The sequence below is a fragment of the Lepidochelys kempii genome, chromosome 11 (assembly GCF_965140285.1).
Source record: "Lepidochelys kempii isolate rLepKem1 chromosome 11, rLepKem1.hap1, whole genome shotgun sequence".
NCBI classification, from domain to species: Eukaryota; Metazoa; Chordata; order Testudines; family Cheloniidae; genus Lepidochelys; species Lepidochelys kempii.
Window position 1 is genome coordinate 79,138,387 of NC_136390.1, and position 19,065 is coordinate 79,157,451.

The 19,065-nt window shown below is 51.8% G+C and overlaps 1 protein-coding gene across 1 annotated transcript in view; it reads right to left on the minus strand.

Moving 5' to 3' along the window:
- Positions 1 to 11,811, minus strand: part of FTCD (formimidoyltransferase cyclodeaminase) — a 39,142-nt gene extending 27,331 nt beyond the window's left edge. Inside the window, exons 1-4 of the mRNA XM_073306928.2 lie at positions 11,636 to 11,811; positions 4,220 to 4,403; positions 3,357 to 3,485; positions 2,400 to 2,488 (exon numbers count right to left, since the gene is read on the minus strand). Of these exons, the coding sequence (XP_073163029.1) occupies positions 2,400 to 2,488; positions 3,357 to 3,485; positions 4,220 to 4,403; positions 11,636 to 11,689 (456 nt within the window). The 5' untranslated portion in view covers positions 11,690 to 11,811. The remainder of the gene's footprint in view (positions 1 to 2,399; positions 2,489 to 3,356; positions 3,486 to 4,219; positions 4,404 to 11,635) is intronic.
- Between the last annotated feature and the right edge of the window lie 7,254 nt (positions 11,812 to 19,065).

The window sequence follows — 19,065 nt, forward strand, 5'->3', positions numbered from 1 at the left end:
CCATTAGGTGCTTCTGCATCTTTAGGCACCTAAATATTTGTAAAAATCTGGCCCCAGAAGCCCCTACACACCTCAACACTACAATACAATCTCAGCAGCATTAACAACAGAATCAGCTCAGCAGCAGCTCCGCTGGCCACCTCCAGAAACTCCTTTCCATCCCTGCATGGTCTAGGAAGGACAACCTCCGCCCTCCAAACACCATTTTGCAGCACGCCTAGAAAGTCACCGTACGGGCCCTCCTGTCAGTATTGCCAGCCCCACACTTTTAAAATCATGAGTCGGGACAACCAGAATGGTGAGATGGCCTTAAAAATTAAGAGACTGATGTAAGCAGAGTCAGGAGGAGCTCCACCCTGACATCTGAGGTGTGAGGTGTGGCAAGGTGTGGAAAAGAACTTCAGGGGCTGATCTCATTTGCATAGGCACACCCACCCCGCCTAGAATGAGGCCATAGCTGCCCAAATGGTCACTTAGGCTGCTGTGGGATCCCCAGTGTCTCTGTTATTGGGACAGGAAGAATAAATTGTTATTACCCTGATTATGGGAACTGTGCTTGGAACTGTACTGGGCCTTTTGTTATGATGGAGGGACTCACCATCAACTAAGTAGCACTTGCTAGGCAAGGGTCATGGGTTCCAAAACTCTGTGAATTAAGAGAGATTGGGGATAAGTATTGATACTTGGTGGTATGGGCCCCTTGGTGAGGGCCTTACATGCTAATTGCACTTTCTCCTCTCTCCACTATGAAATATCAGAGCTAATTTTGATTCCATTAGGAGTCTAGTTATGGGCTGCTGAGCTCGCTTTGGGCTAATGGTGCACCAGCACTGAGGCTTCCCTACTACAAGCTGAATTCACCTAAGAGCTGAAATCACTGAGTGTTGTGTTGAGTAGCGGGGGAGCCTGAAGATATAGTGTGGAGCAGTTTGCGGACGGCTGGAGCGCCTTGTGGACAGGCTGGTGGAGCCGTTCATAGGACGGCGGGAGCTGCTTGTGGGATGCGGAGTAGAGCCCTATGGAGCTGCAGGGCAGTCAGCTTCAGATCATGTAAGGTACCCCTTACCTCTCTTTCCCCTTCCCCCCCTCCTCCCCGATCTCCACCCAGGTTGGGAGGTAAAGCTCTGCAGATAAACTTTCAAACTCTGGGGCTGCCCTGACCAGGGACAGAGACTTTTGGGTCATTGGACTTTTGGGATTTTGGGTGATTTCGGGTTGCTGGACTCAAGAACCAAAGGGAAAGGACACGACCCAATTTGCTTGGGGTGGGTTTTTTCTCATGGGTTGTGTTATGGATCCTGTTGGTGGTGTTTCCTCAACATAATGCCACATTGTTTCTCTCTGTTATTAAAAGGCTTTTTGCCACACTCAGACTCTGTGCTTGCGAGAGGGAAGTATTGCCTCTTGGAGGCGCCCAGCGGGGGTGGTATATATTTGTTCCAGGTCACTGGGTGGGGGCTCGAGCCGGTTTTGCATTGTGTTATTGGAATGGATCCCCTAGATACTGAACCCGGCCCTTGTTGCTGCCAACTCTGACGGGCAGAAGGGTTACATTTAAAAATAAAAAGACTGAATAAGAAATGTGAGGTTCTTTCTATTTGCCCTCTGGCTTCTCAGACCTCGGCTGCACTTGGGTCACATGTTTACATTTTTCTCTGTAACCAAGAGAGCTAGAAACTTCCTTTGGTTAGGAAATGAAAGCCAAGAGTCTCACCTCATCAGATGCTTCCAGGAGCTGGAGCTTTAACAGACAAACCAAATACCAGGAGAGTCATTGCAAAATCACAAGTGTTGGCAACACTGTATTGTGGACGAAGGCTGGCAACAAATTCCGGAGTCTCGGAGACCTGGTAGACATCACCCAGCCAGCCCCCACCTCTCCTCTGCTCAGGCAAGGCAATGGGAAGCTGCCTCCTTTCTCACACACTACTGCACATGCATATTTCCCACAGCTTTCCAAAGCAAAAGCAAGAAGAGAAAAGTACCGAGGTGATTACCATCACTAACTGAGTGCTGACACTGTACAGGATGCAAACTAAGACCCAGGCCTTCCCCTTCCCCAAGGAATTTGAAAGTTTTTAAGGTAAAAGTCTCCTCCAGTCACAAGACCCGTATTTGGCTTGTGCATTTTCCGAGAAAAGTGGAAAATACCATTGAGGTGGTGATGTTAAACTCTCTAGTCAACCTCTCATCCAGGCCCAAGAACGGCCATTCCTCTCAGCCTTAACAAAGTGTTTTGTCTGGAATGAGAGAATGCTGGCAGACTGTAAGTGTAACAGTGAAAACGCCCAGAGCATCCACGGAGGCTCCCGCACTCTAATGTGAGCAGCGCCCCTTTGGGTCCATATGCAGCATGCTACTCCCTCCCCGCCGTTCCCAGACACCACGAGGACTCTAACCTTTTCAGGGAGGGCTTCGTATTCCCCAGCTCGGATTGCTGGCAGCGATTTCCTGCTCTCCTTCCGCGCTGCTTCTCCGTACAGGTACACTGCAAGAGGAAATGCATACGTGACGGACCACTGGCCTGGAACCATCCAACACATGCATGTTAGTGTGGGTGCGGACACTGGGGAAAGCCCTGGATATCGCCCAAGGTGTTCAAATACAGGCCAGCTCTAACATAAAGTGCCAAGACAATGGACACCATATTCTGCCCCCAGTGAAATCACACGTAGCTTAAGGGAAACCAGAAAGCTTTTAAAAGAGATAAAAGTTCTCGGGTCCTAATTCAATAACTATGTTTGTGTAGGCCTGGATATCACAAATATACACCGAAACCAGCTTCTCCTTCATTTGCTGTCCAAGTCATGAGTTAGCGATTCGGCACTTTCCCTGCCACCAAGAACAGAGGTAATGTATGAAGTGCTCTCAGCAGGGCCTATACGTTTTTACTAGTACTTCCAAGAGTGCCTACTAATTAGGGCTTAAAATTTGAAAAGCAGCCAGTGATTTCAGGTGCCTCCAGTCCTGAGACTCTTCAAGTGAGCGGATCTTCTAAAAGGGCTGAGCAGCCCCCGTCTACAATCAGACTCTCTCCATTGTCTCTCAAGTTGGGCTCCCCAAATCACTTGTGATAGTTTTGAAAACCTCGGCCCTCCTTGCTCATGTGTGGCAGATTTCAAAGTTCATACACTTCTCTTGCCGCGATAATTTAATGACCGACATTTTAGCCTAAGTTAACTCTTGTAAAAGGGGTTTGTTTGTTTTTATCAGAGCAGGACAGTCCCAGTGCAGAAGCGGAACAGAACCATGTACTGTGTCCATGTGAGCACAGGGCAAGATGGTGGAATTACTGAAGAGGTCAGAAAAGAGGTGGATACAGACAGAATTCTCTCCCCTCCCCATCACCAACTCACCAGGCACGCCCAGCTCCACTGACAATTGCTGCCCAAACAGATTGGCACAGCGAATGCATTCTTCCATGGTGACATTCCTCACTGGGATGAAAGGACAGACATCCAGGGCACCCATCCGTGGATGTTCTCCTAGGAAAGCAAAGCACCATTCCAGAGATGTGCACAGAGGCCTGGAAGGGTATGGGGGTGGGTGGGATGGAGGGGAGGGGAGGACGAGCCAGTTTAGATAAGGCCGGACTTTATTTATTCATTCCTTATGATCTCAGGACTCAGCTAACACCCCTCCTGCCTCAGGGCCATTGACGCGACGGGACTAACCGATTACGCTGTCTGTATTTGCTCAACTAACTGCCTTGTTTATTCCAGCCCAAAAGAAAACGACCACAAGTTCAGGGTCATCAGAGGGAGATGCGGAATCTCTGCTCCTATCGCAGCTTGCACCTGGCTGGGTAGATTTGTTGGCCTCCCACAGGACATGGGGAGGCTGTTTGAAAAGTGACTGCCCTTTGTGTTTGTGCAATGTAGATCCAGCTGCAGGGAGCACACGGCTCCCCTAACAGCTGCCCGCCGGGCTTGGCTTCCATTGTACATCACAGGGAGGAAAACCCCGTAACGTCATGAGACGGGAGAGGGAGAGCCGTCCAGTAGCAATCTGAGTAGTGCTCCCAGGGAGACCCCGAGACTCGAGCACAGCCACACTCATGGCTGCTCCGGTTTGGGCCTGTAGTTGCTGCTCTGCGTTGGCTTTGGCAAATCACCTCAGCCAGATCCATGCCGGACCTGACAGCTGAGACCTTTGGCAGCTCACTCCCCTGGGCCCCGCCGAGCAGCCCATCCTCCTGCTCCGCCACCACCCTGATCACCTCTGTGCCTGCCCATGTCAATGAGCTGAAAAGCCACTCTGGCTGCACACAGAGCCCCCTCGACGACAGCGTCTGGACTCCCCACAAAGGTGTAGACCGTCCGGTTGGTGGATGGGCCGGCATCCACATCCAGCAGGACGCACCCCGGTGTCTGAGAGACAGCCTCACCAATGGCATCGATCACCTGCAAGAGAGCACAGCCGAAGAAGGGTGTTCCGGCATCCAGAGCTACGCCCGGCTCATTAATGCTTCCTCTCAAAAGGCAGCCCAGCATGGAGTCTGCTAAAGAAAGGAGCCAAGGCATGGCTGGGTTTGTTAATGTTTCAAATGCACCCCTAAAAGTGAGCCAGGAGCCAAACGTCTGCTTGCAGCGGAATCATTCATGTTCAAAGCACAGCCCATAATGTCACCCTCCAGCTCCAAATCACGGCCTGCCCTGGGGTCTGCAAAATAGCTGGTCAGCGTAATCAGAGCAATGTACGACTGGAAGGGACCTTGAGAGGTCATCTAGTCCAGTCCCCTGTGCTGAGGCAGGACTAAGTATTGTCTAGTCCAGCGCTACTCAAAGTGGAGGTCTGGGGACCGGTTCCAGTCCACGAGCCATCGGCTGCTGGTCTGCGTGCACGTTGGAAAAAAAAACTGCCAGTCCCCCACATCAGATAGCTTGAGAAGCACTGGGCTAGACCATCCCTGACAGGTGTTTACCCTGCTCTTAAATACTCCAATAGAGGAGATCCCACAACCTCCCTGCACTATTTGTTCCAGAGTTTAACTACCCTGCTCATTAGGAAATCTCCCTTGCTGCAATTTAAGCTCATTACTTCTTGTCCTGCCCTCAGTGGTTAAGGAGACCAACTTATCATCCTCCTCCTTGTAACAACCTTTTATGTACTTGAAGCCTGTTCTCATGTCCCCTCTCAGTCGTCTCTTCTCCAGACTAAACAAACCCAATTTTTTCAATCTTCTCTCACAGGTCATGTTTTCTAGACCCTTCATCATTTTTGTTGCTCTTCTCTGGACTTTCTCCAATTTGTCCACATCTTTCCCCAAATGTGGCACCCAGAACTGGACATAACATTCCAGTTGAGGCCTAATCAGCGCGGAGTAGAGTGGAAGAATGACTTCTCGTGCCTTGCTTACAGCACTCCTGCTAATACAGCCCAGGATGATGTTCGCTTTTTTTGCAACGGTGTAACACTGTTGACTCATATTTAGTTTGTGATCCACTAAAACCCCCAGATCCTTTTTTGCAGTACTCCTTCCTAGGCCGTCGTTTCCCATTTTATTTGTGTGATTGATTATTCCTTCCTAATGTGCAACTTAACCTGGCCCCTGTTGTGTCTGCGTCATGTTAATGTATTTAATGACATGAACATATAGAATGGTTCACATAAGACAAAGTTCCCATATACTGTTTTTTCCTACAACCGTAGAGATGCATGTGAGCTGCTTATAACCTATGTATTACACTGCATGTCAGACAGCCCACAGAAGCCTTTTATATGAATACTAGACAGTATGCTGTACTTGGAAAACCGACTACAGGTGATGTATAGCAACACAGAATAATGGGAAAGGGCTAGCATATGTCATACAAGGCTTTAGAATTAAATTGCAGCAAGGCTGTAACACTGTTAACGGGGTTTCATTAATGTAGCTTTCAGTAAATTCTTTCCATCTGGAAACAAGCATACTGTGATGAAGGGGGGAGATTTTCCTAGCGTTGTGCATGAACACTGCGTGTGTCGGTTTTCCCTGCGTGCTGCATGTGTAACAAGGTGTGGCAGAGAGGGGTTTGTTACTGCAAAGGGCCAGGTGTGACCTTGCCTAGCAAGCTGGCCCCTGGACAATGGCCTGGATGCTGTGGAACTTAGTAACCAGGGACTTGGAGGCCCAGAGGCCCACCCCATCTTGGGAGCCAGATGGTTTTGGCCAGGGGAAGGACAAAGGGCTGAGAAGAGAGGACTCTGGTGATCAGACCTGGCAGGGATGGAAGAGAGAGGGCCCAGGTGATCTGTTTGCCCAGGACTGAAGACAAAGGATGAAGGAGGGGCTTTGGGGAAGTTGATATATGGTGGTCGGCTGGAAGGAGGGGGCTTCTAGACCAGGGACAAAGAGCAGCCTGAGCCACCTGGACGCTGGACAGTCCCATCCAGACTGTGCTGAGACTTTGCGTGCTCAAGGCCCTGAGAACTGTCTGTGCTGTGTTCCTGACATACAATAAACCCCTCTGTTTTAGGCTGGCTGAGAGTCACTGCAGGCTAGAGATCACGGTGGCATTGCTCCCTCTGGGGGTGGAGGCCCCGAGGGTCCAGAGCGAGTGAACTCCCTGGTGAGAGACAGGTGTCCTGAAAGCTTAGAGGTGTGGTCCTGGGAGGCAACGAGGCCAGAGGGCCTAACCCCAGAGAGTGCAACCTTCACGAAAGGATGACACACTGAAGGGGGTTACTCCCAGGGGTGAGAGCACTGGGCCCGTGAGTCCGTGACACATACATTTTTATGTCAGTGTATGAGATAATTCACTGTTCAATACCCTTGTTGTTGTCCACTTAGAAATATACTGATACCTTTCAAATCAAGTACAAATTCTGGTATACAAGGTCACCTGCATTAAAGAAACAGAGTAACAATATTTTACAGCACGTGCTTTACTCAGGGAAGTTGTTTATGGACTTTCGCAAGACAATCAGATTGTAGGTCATGTGCAACCTGTGTCAGCTCGAAAACTTGGCTCTCTCCCCAACAGAAGTTGGTCCAGTAAAAGATATTACCTCCTCCGCCTTGTGTCAGGAGTGAGGCCCTCAGCTGTGCCTGCTCAGTACCCCTGACACCCTAACGAGCCCGCCAGGCTGCCGGAAGGACTGGCGGAGGAAGCCAGCTGGCCACTTTTTAAATCTAGCAGCAGCAGTAGCTTGCTGGCTGCTCAACGCCCATGGACACTCTGCCTCCCTGGGCTTATCTCTCCAAGCCCTGCTCCTGCTTTGCTCCTCCACCGCTCCAGCCCAGATCCTGCCCTGCGCCCAGCCCTGTGCCCATCCTGTTCCAGCCGTGCTCCTGCCTCAGAGCCAGCCCAGCCCCTGCCTTCCCTGACACCTGGTAAACCGGTTCTGACTCTCGGCTCTGACTCCTGACTCCGACTCTGCCTCCACCCTTGTCTCTGGCATTCAGCCTCCAACCATTAGGCCTGACCGCCTCTGACCTGGTCTGCTGACACCTTGTCTCTTGAATATCCTGGGACTGACATGGCTACAACAACACTGCACGTCTGAAAGGGCAAAACTCCTCTTCGATAGCCAGAGCACATGGGTGCTGAGAATGGCTGGAACTGCCAGTCTGGGAAAGAAGCGAAGGCCCAACCTGAGAGGTGCTAAACATTTGCACTGCCCACAGATGTCAGCAGGAAAGCCTGGCCCCCGTAGGCAGTGGAAGTTGGGGGCTGTCATAAATATAAAGGGAAGGGTAACAACCTTTCTGTATACAGTGCTAGAAAATCCCTCCTGGCCAGAGGCACAACATCCTCTTACCTGTGAAAGGTTAAGAAGCTCAGGTAACCTGGCTGGCACCTGACCAAAAGGACCAATAAGGGGACAAGATACTTTCAAATCTAGGGCGAGGGGGAGGCTTTTGTCTGTCTGTTCTGTGTGCTTGCCGGAGAGAGATCAAGAAAGCAAGCAATCCAACTCCATTAGAATTAGTAAGTACTAGCAAGGAAATGTGTTAGCTTACTTTTGTTTTGGCTTGTGATTTTCTCTGTGCTGAGAGGACGGTGTATTCCTGGTTTTCTTTTTGTAACTTTAAAGTTTTTGCCCAGAGGGAAATCCTCTGTGTTTTAAATCTGATTGCCCTGTGAGATTAGCTTCCCTTCTAATTTTACAGGGGAGCTTCTTTTACCTTTTTTCTTTCTAATAAAATTCTATTTCTTTTAAGAGCCTGACTGATTTCTCTATTGTCCTAAGACCCAGGAGTTTGGGTCTGTGATCACTTTGTAACCAATTGGTTAGGATATTATTCTCAAGCCTCCCCAGGAAAGGGGGTGTAAGGGCTTGTGGGGATATATGGGGGAAATAGGAACTCCAAGTGGTCCTTTCTCCTGATTCTTTGTTAAATCACCTGGTGGTGGCAGTGTACCCTCCAAGGGCAAAAAGTTTGTGCCTTGGGGAAGTTTTAACCTAAGCTGCTAGAAATAAGCTTAGGGGGTCTTTCATGCGGGTCCCCACATCTGTACCCTAGAGTTCAGAGTGGGGAGGGAACTTTGACATGGGTACACAGCAGTTCTCCCCATTGGTGCCCACCTGGATAAGGTACAGTGGAACAGTGGTGAGGGAGAGCGTCAGCCGTTGTAAATTCTTATCACTCGGTCAATGGAACAATGACAATTTACCCCAATTGAGGATCCTACCTCAAAATGTGTGAGCGCACAAGACTAACGTCAATAATAACAATAATCCCTAGCTCACATCTAGCATTTTTCACTGGGAGATCTGAAAATACTTTACAAAGGGAGGGGGGGTTCAGTATCATCACCCCGATTTTACAGGTGGGGAAACTGAGGCACAGAGCTGTGATGTGACCTGTCCAAGCCCACTCAGCAGGTCAGTGGCAAAGCCAGGAACAGAGCCCAGGTCTCCTGTGTCCCAGTCCTGTGCTCTGTTTGCTAGGCCACACTGCTCTGAAAAGAAGCCAGTGTACAAGATGTTACACATGTGACTAAGGAAGTAGAAAAAATGGTCTACTATTGTATGAGCTGCGAATCGGCATGTGATCATGTAACGGAAGACGTACAATGCACAGAGGGTAGGGTTAAAGCTGCAGTCCATTTATTATCATTACTATTACAGTAGTGCCTAGGAGCCCCAGCATTGGCCCACGCCCCCCCCCCGCCCCCGGTGCTAGGCGCTGTACAAACACACACCAAAGAGCTGACAATGTAAGTAATCGGAGCACAAAGCCGGGCACCCAGAGGAAGTGGCGATGAAAGAAGCCGTGTGTGAAAACAACACTCTCAACTGCCTTTTCATAAGATGGGAGCGTACCAAGCTCTGGGGCTGGAACCTTGTGTTGCTGTGGCAACAAGATGCTGTTCTCCGAAAATCCAATCCGCTGATCCAGACAGTCAGATCCCTAACTCAAGCCCAGAGTGTCGCCCGGTGCAGAGTGCAGCGGTGCCTGTTAGGCAGTGCTGCGGCTTGGCGGGAACACATGACTGCTGTCTCCTAGTGGCTGTGGTCTGCTGCGGCTGCTCGTGGCTCCTGGATTGAATGTAAGGTGATGGTTCTGAGCTATAAAGCCCTGCCTGGCCCAGGCCCTGATGCTAGAGAGACGCCTTTCTCTCTGTGCCATGCAGCTACAGCGCTGCTCAGCAGAGGGGCCCTCAGTTTAAAAGAGCGGGGGCTGTTGGTGACGAGTTCTCCCTGGGAGGGGCTGGACTAGCCTAGGGCAGCTGGCCTTCAAGGGGCCTCTGTGTGCACAGACTGCTGCAGAGAGAGGGGTTTGGTGAAGGCTGCTCTGGGGGAGGTGGGGAACAGGCGTTTAGTCTTCTGCTAACAGTTTTATTTCTGGTTTTGAACTTTATGGCGGGGGCACCTAGCGCAATGGCCTGATGCCCCTTTTATACACCTCCAAATACACACATCAGAGCTACACACAAAAGCTATGCTAAAAATACTAACGCCGCAAACTCAAACACTCAAAAGTTCGGAAATGCCAGAAACCAGGCTGCCCGTGGACCCTTAACAGAGCCCCCTGGTGCACACGCAGGATTGCACTGCCTTCAATGACATGATCACATGCTATTTTTTCCTCCAGACTCCTGCTTCTTTCGGCGCCCAGGGGAGCGCTAGACGGGGGAGAGACACCCACTCTGCCAGTGGGTTTCACAGATTTTTGCTGGCAGCAGAGGAAGGGTAAGACTCAGAGATCTCAGGCTCTGTGGGGTAGGGGATGGGGGGCGCTGCATATTCTCTAGAGGTCACAGACCCTTCTTCCCCCTCCCCTGAAACCTGTCCTTGTCCCAGGTCCTGCCTTTTCCCCACATCCCAGTTCAATTCTCCGCCCCTAGCCAGTTCCAGTCTCCACTCCTCCGCTCTCCCTCTTCCAGCTCTTTGTGCAAGCTGTCTGGCTCTCCCGTCACTTCCCACCGTCACCCACATTCCACACACCGCTGGCTCCCCATCCCACCTCAGTGCCCTTCCCTGCTCCGTGTCCCAGTCTCCTCCTCAAAGGGCTGCTCGGCCCTGGGTGGAGCATGCTCAGTGCAGATAGGCATTACAATGCAGGGCAGGCTGCCTGTGGGCAAACTGCGATTTTTCTGTGGCCAAATCAGGGTGGATTTTTAGAGGGATGGCAGAGGCACCTTCCAGACACAATGGCCGGGAACGCCACGTTTCCAGTGCCTTCTCCAAACACCGGAGCTCCTCATAAGAAAGGGGTCTGAATTTTTTAACAGGGGCAAACTGGTGTATTTTTCCCTGACCATTTTCTCAGAAATGACTGAACTGTTGGGGGTGAAATGTAAAGTCAAACTGAAGAGCAGGCTGAGGACAACACCTGCCGTGGAAAATTTCAGCCCAAACGGTTAAAGTTTGGCAAACTTATAAGCAACTGAATCAGGGTCTTATAATGGGTCCTGCCGGTCCCACCTGTAATTAGCCCTGGGAGCTCCAGGGAGGAGGTGCAGCTGGAACCAGAGGGCAGCAGGAGCGAGCGGCGATTCCAGCTGCTGTTCTTCGAGAAGAGCGGGGCAGTGAGCTTGGCCTTGGGCCTTTCCAGCGCTGGCCGGGCAAAGGCAACCTCCACCAGCAGCAACGGAGCAAAGTCAGGGCGTGGCAAGCACACAAGCCGGCCCCCACTGGAGAACCGGAGCAAGGCTGCTCAGTGCCAAAGCCCCTGGAGCTGGATGGTCTCCTCAGCATCTCCCCATGGCACTGGGGACACTAGCTTGCTCCAGCCAGGAGCTCTCCGGGGGAGGGGGTATGGGATGGCATCCTTGCTCAGCCCCAGCTCGGACGATGTGGGAGCCAAGCCACAGCCACGAGTCTCCCCTTTGGGGCAGCGGAGGTGATGTGGAACAAAGGGCTGTGACATGCGCACCGCAGGGCCTCTCCACACCCCTGGAGCTCAGGGAGTCTCACCCTGGATTCCCGTGGGAGCATTTGAGAAGCGCCGGGGGAGGGGAGGTCATTGGGCCGTGCACCCTGGGGGCCATGCTGTAAGCTGCCGCAGATACTGGTCGGAGGAGCTGTCATCCAAGGACAAGCTACAAGCATTAACTCCAGCCCAAACGCCATCGCTTCGGCCCAGAGGCAATCAACACAAAGCAGCACCCAGGGCAGGTGAAAAGCAAACAAGCCAAGGCCTTGCACACAGTTTATCTCCACAAAGCAAGTCACGCAGCACAGAGAGAACCCAGCCCCTTACCTCTTTGTTATTGCCCTCGGAAAAGTTGGGGACACACTCCACCAGTTTGGACATTGTGCTGGTTTCGTTCCTCCCAGGGGAGTGCCTTGGCCTGGACCACACTGGGTGTTTGCTCTGACCTGTGTGGCTTCAGAAATGAAACTAGAAGTGCAGGAGCCTTATACGGCCTAGCCAGTGACCTTTCCCAATCTCCAGGGTTTCTCATTAACTACCCAAAACTGCAGCCAATAGAAGGAGAGTTGCTTAATTAAACAAATAAGAGGAAACTTTTGGCAGGGAGGCCCATCTGGCCTCTAGTTACTGGCCTGAGTCTACTGTCCGTTATGCTGGTGTCACTCAGGAGTGACACCCCTGCACTCGCGGATCGTTTGTACCTGGAACGTTAATGGTCAAGTCTTGCTCTGTTATAACCTGGGCTTTAGTCTCTGTTGTCAGGCTCTTGTCTGATTCAGCTTCATTAAGAGCAGCCAATATTTATTTATCCATGTAACAGCAGTTCTAAAATACAAATAAAATACAAACATATGTTTTTGTTACAACTGAATAAGACACAAATTATACCCCAATTGATAGGCTATCTTCTGCCCCTCCACTTTTTTTTTTTGCTGATAAATCAACCATAGAAGACACTTTCTTCAGTTGCCCACAATTTATTCTGTGCTCATAATCCTAGACAGAGGTAAGCAAATCCTAGACATAGACATGCAAGGATTTAGTTATACATAGGAACAAAAAGAATCCTGACAACAGTATTGGTCCTTATTACATGGCAAAGGTAGAAATTTTTTTTTGCATTATTAATGATTAAAGGCCAGAAGTGTTTAGTAAATATTTCTGTTCTGTATTTGGGGGGGAAAGCAGATGATGTAATCTCATCCTATGATGACAACATTCTTTCCTTTCCACTATCATTTCTGGGAAATGTCACACAACAACTACTAAAGTCAGACATTTTTAACACAGCAGGTCCAGATAATTTGCATCCAAGAGTTTGAAAAGAGCTGACTGAGGAGCTCGCTGGACCCTTAAATGTTGATTTTCAGTAAGTTTTGGAACACTAAGGAAGTTCTAGAAGACTGGAAGAAAGCCAATGTTGTGCCAATATTTAAAAAGGGTAAAAGGGTTGCCACCTTTGTAATTGCTGGCAACTGTACCCCCGAGGCCCCGCCCTCTTCTTCCCTCCAAGACCCTCCCCTTGCTTTGCCTCTTCTCCCCAAGGCCCTGCCCCACCTCTTCTCTCAAGTCCTTGGCCCCTTCTCCATCTCTTCCCCCCCAAAAGGCTCCACCCCCATCACTCGCTCCTCTACCCCCTCCCCCCTGTCGTTCATTGGATCATCTCAAGGAGCCTGCCTACCTAGTAGTCCGAGTCTGCGATCATGCGACAGGACTCTCAAGAGTCGGCTTGGTCAGGATACCAGGGGTCAGAGGCAGGAGACAAACTGGAGATCAGAACCACCAGTCAGATGCCAGGCATCAAGCTGGGTCAGGATGCCAGGAAAATGAGGTGGGGGTGCGGGGCAGCAGGAATGGGTAGCAGAAAGCACAAGGCACACAGTCCAGAACAGGGCAGAGTCCATTTGTCAGGCAACTTCCCGTTCCTGCTGCTCTGGGACTCGGCCAGTCGGACCTCAGGGGGCTGGAGCCTCCCAGGTATCCTGGGCCCAACCTTGTCGAGGTTACGAGGACTCTGCCCCACAGAAGAGTGGAAGGGGGGCCCTCGAGGTCAGGCAGGCCTCTGTGTAAAAGAAGTGGGAGCGAGGCCTCAGATCCTTTCGCTAGCCCATTTCACCGGGGTAGTGTATAAGCCAGGAAAGTTCCCCACAATAGCGGGACCATTCCCCTGCTTACATAATTGGCATCATGGACAGACTCCTATCCATAAGGTCCACCCCATTGGTTTACTGGTTGAGTTCCTACCATGGCTGGAATTAAAGAACTACAGGCCCAGTTTGCTGAACTTCAGCGCAGACTACCAGACCAAGCTGAGGCATTACAAAAAACTAGAACCGAACTGAGAGAAGCCTTATTGCTGACTAAGGCAGTAATAGACCAACAGGCAGCAGAAGCTAAGAAACCCCCGATTATTTATGCCCTATGGGAGCAGAAGGTCACAGAGTTTGGTGACTTCCTGACTAGACCAGGAGACATTATGGTAGAGGAGTGGGTCAAGTCTGTGAAGGCAGCTCTGCGTGTGCTAAGAGTACCTGAAGAAGATCGTTTGGACTTCATAGAGGAGCACCTCAAGGGCCAGGCCAAGGCCACAGTAAAGTTCATGGCAATGAGAGACAAGAAAGATGTGGAAAAGATATTTGTACTCCTCCTAGAAGTGTATGGAGACAAGGCACCTATTGGAACCCAACTAAAGGAGTTCTTTGAGAGAAAGCAGGAGCCCGGTGAAACTGTCTGGGCATACAAGTATGATCTCCAGGAGAGAATGAGCAAAGTGGAACGGTGAGACCCTTGACGAGTTCCAGACCCAGATGCGGTTCTGAAAGAGCAGTTGGTGCAGGGGCTCTGGGATGACTCCCTCCACTGTGAAATGAAAAGAAGGTTGAAGGAAGAGCCTGGTAAGAAGTTCCATGAACTCATGCAGGCTGCCATTATGTGGTCAGAAGAAAAGGAAGTTCCTGTGGAAGAGACGGTTAAGATTGGAACATTTAAGCGAAGGTGTCCAAAAACTGGCGGTCCAATAGGAAGAGATGCTGAAAGTGATGACTGAGTTGATGAAAGAAAAAAATCCCATTAGTGTGCCAAAATCTCCAAGGGCACCGGGATCCCCCTGAAGGATGAGCAGGGAAGGTACATTTGTTACACTTGTGAAAGGCCAGGGCATACTAGACAAGAATGTCCACGCAGAAGGAGAACACAGTCCCAGGCACTCGAAACCAGTGGGGCACCAGGAGCGAGTGGTCCATCTACAGTAGTAGGCCAAGCAGTGGCAGAAGGATTCCTAGGCCTGTCCTTTGTGGAAAATCACTCTGCATACAGTGTTGAGAGGAAAGCGGGCAGTGCCAGCATGTCTAGTGAAGTCTGCAAGCGAGCATTTGGAGACTGTCTAACTGGTGAAGTATGTACAGCAGGGGCGAAGACCAGATGTTTGTTAGATACCGGCTCAGAAGTCACCACCATTACTGAGTCGCATTTTCAAAAATATTTGAAGGACAAGGAGCTGACCATGCACAGCACATGGTTTGTACATCTATCAGCAGTTAATGGACTGGCAAGCCCAGTGGTGGGATGCCTTGAAGCAGACATAGACTACATGGGTCAGTCACTGCCAGGGAAATGCAACTTCATCTTGAAAGACAAGGCCTCTGAAGGGAGCCATATGAGAGAAGGAGTACCAGGGATTCAAGGGATGAATATCATTAGTAATCTCGGGGGGAGGGATAGCTCAGTGGTTTGAGCATTGGCCTGCTAAACCCTGGGTTATGAGTCCAATCCTTGAGGGGGCCATTTAGGGATCTGGGACAAAAAAAAATTGGGGATTGGTCCTGCTTTGAGCAGGGGGGTGGACTAGATGACCTCCTGAGGGCTCTTCCAACCCTGATATTCTACGGTTCTATGATGATCTGAAAGAGCTACTGTTGCCAGGAGAAGGAACCAGCACGATGAACCGTCATGGGCACTCTAAGAAGAACGCTGTGCTGAGTGGAGCACTGGCTCGAGCAGAGAGGCAGAATCGTTCCCTGGGCCCCGTGGGGCAGACTGGACACGTTAAAGTGGGCAGAAAACTGTTATTCCTCGTCGGAGAGGGAAGATCCTTGACGAACACTGCTGGGTACCAGGAAATACCGATAGATAGCAAGCTCTTGGAGAGCCTACCTCTGGGGTGAACCTACCTAATGGGCTCCAGCCAGCCAATGTTCTGACTAATGCCCTCAAAGGAAGAGTACCAGTGAGTCTTCTAAACTCGAGTGCAAAGGCTATGGAGTTGCATCCTGGACACAGAACTGCAGAGGTTCACCGGCCTGAGGAGGTGGTTCCTCAGGTGAAGGTAACATTTGAAGAGAATGGCAATGAGCTGTGGGTGACAAGAAGGGAGAATGGAGGACAAGTTACCTTTCCTCGAGAAAGATGTGGTGGGAGACTGCCAGCGCCAGTTCAAGCAACTCTCAAAGGGCTGATTCCTCGCAGGTGGCTAACTTAAGGGCCTTGCCTCAGAAGCATCAAGAAGTCTTTTCTAAGGATGAGGTGACCAATTTCAATGTCTGGGTCAAAGGTGTCCATGACAGGCCAAAGACAGCCAGTGAAGTTGCTCTCAGTACAACTAAAGACACAGCCCAAAGTAGGAAAAGGACTTACGATCGCAAGTCCAGTGGGGCTCTCATCAGACTCGGTGACTGTGTACCAGTTCGTAGCCATAGACACAGGAGACATCATAAAATACAGGACAAGTGAGAGTCAAATCCCCACACTGTGGTCACCAACAACAATCCCGAACTGCTGGTTTACACTATCCAGCCTGAGCAAGGGGGTCCTGAGAGAATAGTACATAGGGACCAGCTCAAACGTTGGACTTTTAGTCTGACCAGGGCTCATAGGAGGCATAAAGCAGCATTTCCTGAGGAGACTGAAACCAATGGGGCAAACCCAAACCCTGATGAAAATGGCCAGATCCCTCACATTGACCTGGTGTTACCCAGGGACAGGGCAATAGAAAATATGGGTAATGAACCATCAGTCTGAAGAAGGTCCTGAAGAGAACTACTAAGGTTATATTGCCTGTTAAACTTAGAAATGACTATGTTATTTATTCTATGTAGTGTTTTAATGAATATTATTATGTATAGTATGAAGAATTAGACACAGAATGTTAAATGTTCTTTTCTTAATTGTTAGTGTTTTTTATATGACATGATGTGGGCATATGGCGTTACTATGGGGCCCAGATGTACTGATGTGAATACTGTCACTGTGGCAGAATTTTAGCAAGGGGGGAATGTAAGGGGACTGTTGGCCCCTTACTAACATTCAGTGGGGCTGTTTTGGTTGGGTACCTCCCAGTACCAAAAGAAAGGGGAAGGGTTGATGGGAAGTCAGAATCCTGCGACTGACAGTCCCCAGGGGGAATGGGGAGAGACCAGTGTTTCAGGTCAGCCTGATTGAAAGGGCGGGCAGGCCAATGATGGAGTCAGGAGGCCAGGGGTGTCCCATCCTCCGTGAGCTGGAATTGCCAGGGTCCGACAGAGTGGGGCCAAGCTAAGGAGAGAGCAGGGCTGGGGCCCGAGCTGAGCTGGGGAGCAGGGCCGGGCCAGCCAGAGAGAACAACCAGAGAAGCAGCCCAGGAAGCAGGTCCGTCCTGGGAGCAGAGCCACAGAAGCAGCCCAGAGAGCAGACCTGTGCTGGGAGGAGTCCAGAGCCGGGTGCAGGGAGCAGCTGGGGAGAGCGAGGGAGGACCCTGGGCAGTGGGCCCAGTGCAGGGAGACACCCCTCCCCCCCCAGCCAATAGACCCTGCAGGCCAGACTTGGGTGTGGATCGTAACCCTGACAGGGTGGGCTGATGCTGGGAAGAAGGGTCCTGCCACCTAGAGCCTGAGGGCGTGTAGCCACCGCCAGAGCGAGTGTCCGACCCGCAGCATCCCTGCAGCACAGCCAGGGCTGGAGAAGGGGCCTGGGACGTGGGAGGAGCAGACTGTGAACTGCCCGGACGTTCCCAAGCTGGCTGGCTGTGGGGTCCCCGGGCCACAGAGCAGGGTGACGGGTTTTCCTTTCACCTTTCCCATTCTTTCCCTATATTTTAAAAATCGGTTGCTGTTTAATAAATCGTATTTGCTTTGAACCACACGTGATGGTCAGTGGGCCAGGGAAGTGCCCAGCGCAGAGAGAGCACTCTGGAGTGGGGACACCCTGGCCCCTGCCCTAAGTGACCGTGACAAGGTTGGGGGTCAAGCCCCCCAGGAATCCTGGGCCCAGCCTTGTCAGGGTTACGAGGACTCTGCCAGACAGGAGAGTGGAAGGGGAGTCCTCAAGGGCAGGGAGGCCTCTGGGTAAAGGAAGTGGAAGCGAGGACTCAGATCCTTTCGCGAGCCCACTTCACCGGGGTCGTGCAGAAGCCAGGAAAGTTCCCCACAATAACCGGACCATTCCCCCGCTTACAGTATCAATGATTGTGGGGCAGGTCTCTGGCCTGTGCTGTACAGGAGGTCAGACGAAATCAGGGGTGAGAAACTACGGCCCGCGGGCTGGATCCGGCCTGCGAGCTCCTGCTGGGGAGCAGGGTCAGGGGCTTGTCCCGCTCCAGCGCTCCAGCCAGGGCGCTGGGTCAGGGGCCACACCATGCAGCTTGGCCCCGCTCCAGCCAGGGCGCTGGGTTGGGGGCTGCACCATGCGGCTCGGCCCCACTGCAGCGTTCTACTGGGGCGGTGGGTTGGGGGCTACTCCACGTGGCTCCCAGAAGCCGCAGCATGGCCCCGCTCCGGCTCCCACGTGCTCCAGTGGCCCTCTCCGGCGCTCCGTAGGAGCTGGAGAAGAGACATGCCACTGCTTCCGGGAGCCACATGAGGTAAGCGCCGCTCGGAGCCTGCACCCCTGAGCCTCTCCCCAACCCCCTGCCCCAGCCCTGATCCCCCTCCCGCTCTCCAAACCCCTCGATCCCAGTCCGGAGCACCCTCAGGCCAAAAAGTTTGCCCACCCGTGGCCTAGATGGTCACAATGGTCCCTTCTGGCCATGGAATTGATGAATGCCTCTATGAATCTCAGCACCCTCTCTCCAGGCCCCAGCAACACAGTGCTGGTGTCTCTCCCCAGAAGCGGAGGGCTCTTCCCAAGGAAACAGAGCATACTGGACCCTATTAATGCTGACTCCTCTGCAGAAGATAAGAAGCATTTCTGTAAATGGCCCAGGCTTCCCCTCCTCCCCCACTTATCTATGGGGTAAGCCTTATTCAGACCAATGGGATTGCTCACATGAACAAAGGCTACTCATGTGAGAAAGGGATCAGGGCTGACTGCACCAGTTGTCCAAGAGCAAACACGCTAATCGTTAAATGTTACCTAATCCTGGCTAAATCTTTAACAGGGCTCAGGCCAGAGGCAGATTTACCATGAAACAAACAGTGCGGTGGCATGGGACGCCCAACGACAGGGGCCCCAAAATGCAGGACAAATCTCATCTGACAACCTGCCCCCAAGTCCCAGCCCGTGGCGCAGCAGGGCTCAGGCAGGCTGCCTGCGTGCCTTGGCCGGCGGGCCCATGCTGCTCCCAGAAGTGACCGGCTGCTGGCACGCCTCTGCGTGCCCCTGGCAGGGGGAAGGCGGCTCTGCACGCTCCCTCCACCCTGGGCAGTGCACGGAGACCCGCTGCCCCCCCCACCAGGGGCTCAGGCAGCCCCTTGCCCGTGCTGTCTCCCCTCCCTCTGAGGGGTGTGCCGGTCACTTTGGGAGCCACACCGCCCAAGGTAAGTGCCACCCCCCCTGGCCCCTCCCAC